Here is a 1,333-nt window from a genome sequence, read left to right on the forward strand (position 1 = left end):
ATCTGATTATAGCGGGACAGGTAATGGGTGGATTGGTCTACGTTTTGATCTTATGTACAGCGTACAGTAGTTCATTATGCGTTTTTTTTTCTCGTAGATGGGAATCCTGGATCTTGCCAACACTGGCATGGCTCACTTCCTGCAGTTCAATCCCTCTTTCGTGAAGAAGATGACCATGTGGAGCCAGGAAGGATCCCCGTTGCGTCAGAAGGGCTTCCACTACGTTAACACGCCGAGCGGTTTCGAGTTGGTGTACAACATGTTCAAGAACTTCCTCAATGAAAAGAACCGATCTCGGGTGAGTTTCAGGACCATTAAAGTCCAGATATCCTGGAGTCTGATATTTCTGCCTTGAATCATAGCTACACGTCCACGGGAGCAATCTGGATTCACTATATGAGCACATACCGAAGAGTATGCTGCCAGCTGAGTACGGCGGTGATGCGGGTCCAATCCAGGATCTTGTGAATGCCTGGGCTAAAAAGGTGCTAAGCTACAAAGAGTACTTCCAAGAGGAAGAGCAGTACGGTACGGATGAAAAGAAGCGACCGGGGCGGCCGAAGAATGCAGAGACCCTGTTCGGATTGGAGGGTTCCTTCCGGAAGCTCGAAGTGGACTGAGCTCTAGAACCTGGTGTGGCTTCAACCGTGGAACCATATGGAGCTGTGCTCAGTTAGGTTTTTTCTGACTGAGCTGAACAACCGTTGGATAATATTTATGATCGCCTACTCTGGTAAAGCGCCAGCCATAAATTTGCTCAAACTCTCCGTTTCACAACTGAACCGCTTCAGACACTGATTGAACATTGCCAAATGCCAAGCGAAATGTCAGAATAAACATCCCAATGCAAGAAAACCGTAAAAGGAACGGCTTTATCTTATCTGCGCCACAAAAGATCAATAATTTAATCGCGCAAAGACAACAACGACGACGAACTCTGATCGATAACAACTGATTCGGTTGGATGGGAGACACCGCAAGCCAGTCAAGCGTCGTATCCGGGTTCTAGTTGATCCAGTTTTACGGTAGCCACCATTCCGCAGGGTGGATGCTTACAGAGTCTTAACCTGCTCTAGAAGATCCGATAATCGGTGTAACCTTTAAAAATCTGGTGTGACCTTTGCGTGAAAAAGTTTTCTAATCCTACCGGTTCACTATCTCTTCCACGTAGCTCACCACACTTACCCGATAATGCCGAACCTTAGGCCCCTGTCTGCCGAGTTGGCAAAGAAAGCCGCCGACGAGCTTTTTGAGAAACCGGAAAGGTTGGATGAAGATCTGGCCGCGCTCCGGACGTGGCTGGCGAAATGCCCTCACATCAAGGCACGCACGG

At 48.2% G+C, this 1,333-nt stretch overlaps 1 protein-coding gene across 1 annotated transcript; it reads left to right on the plus strand.

The window, feature by feature from the left end:
- Positions 1–8: 8 nt before the first annotated feature.
- Positions 9–720, plus strand: LOC128277198 (alpha-tocopherol transfer protein-like; the record flags this gene model as incomplete). The annotated part of the gene is made up of 3 exons (XM_053015640.1): positions 9–20; positions 98–298; positions 363–720. Coding segments are annotated over 3 exons (471 nt in total), but the record flags the coding sequence as incomplete, so codon positions are not given.
- Between the last annotated feature and the right edge of the window lie 613 nt (positions 721–1,333).

Source organism: Anopheles cruzii, unplaced genomic scaffold, assembly GCF_943734635.1.
Source record: "Anopheles cruzii unplaced genomic scaffold, idAnoCruzAS_RS32_06 scaffold04541_ctg1, whole genome shotgun sequence".
In the NCBI taxonomy this organism is placed as follows: domain Eukaryota; kingdom Metazoa; phylum Arthropoda; class Insecta; order Diptera; family Culicidae; genus Anopheles; species Anopheles cruzii.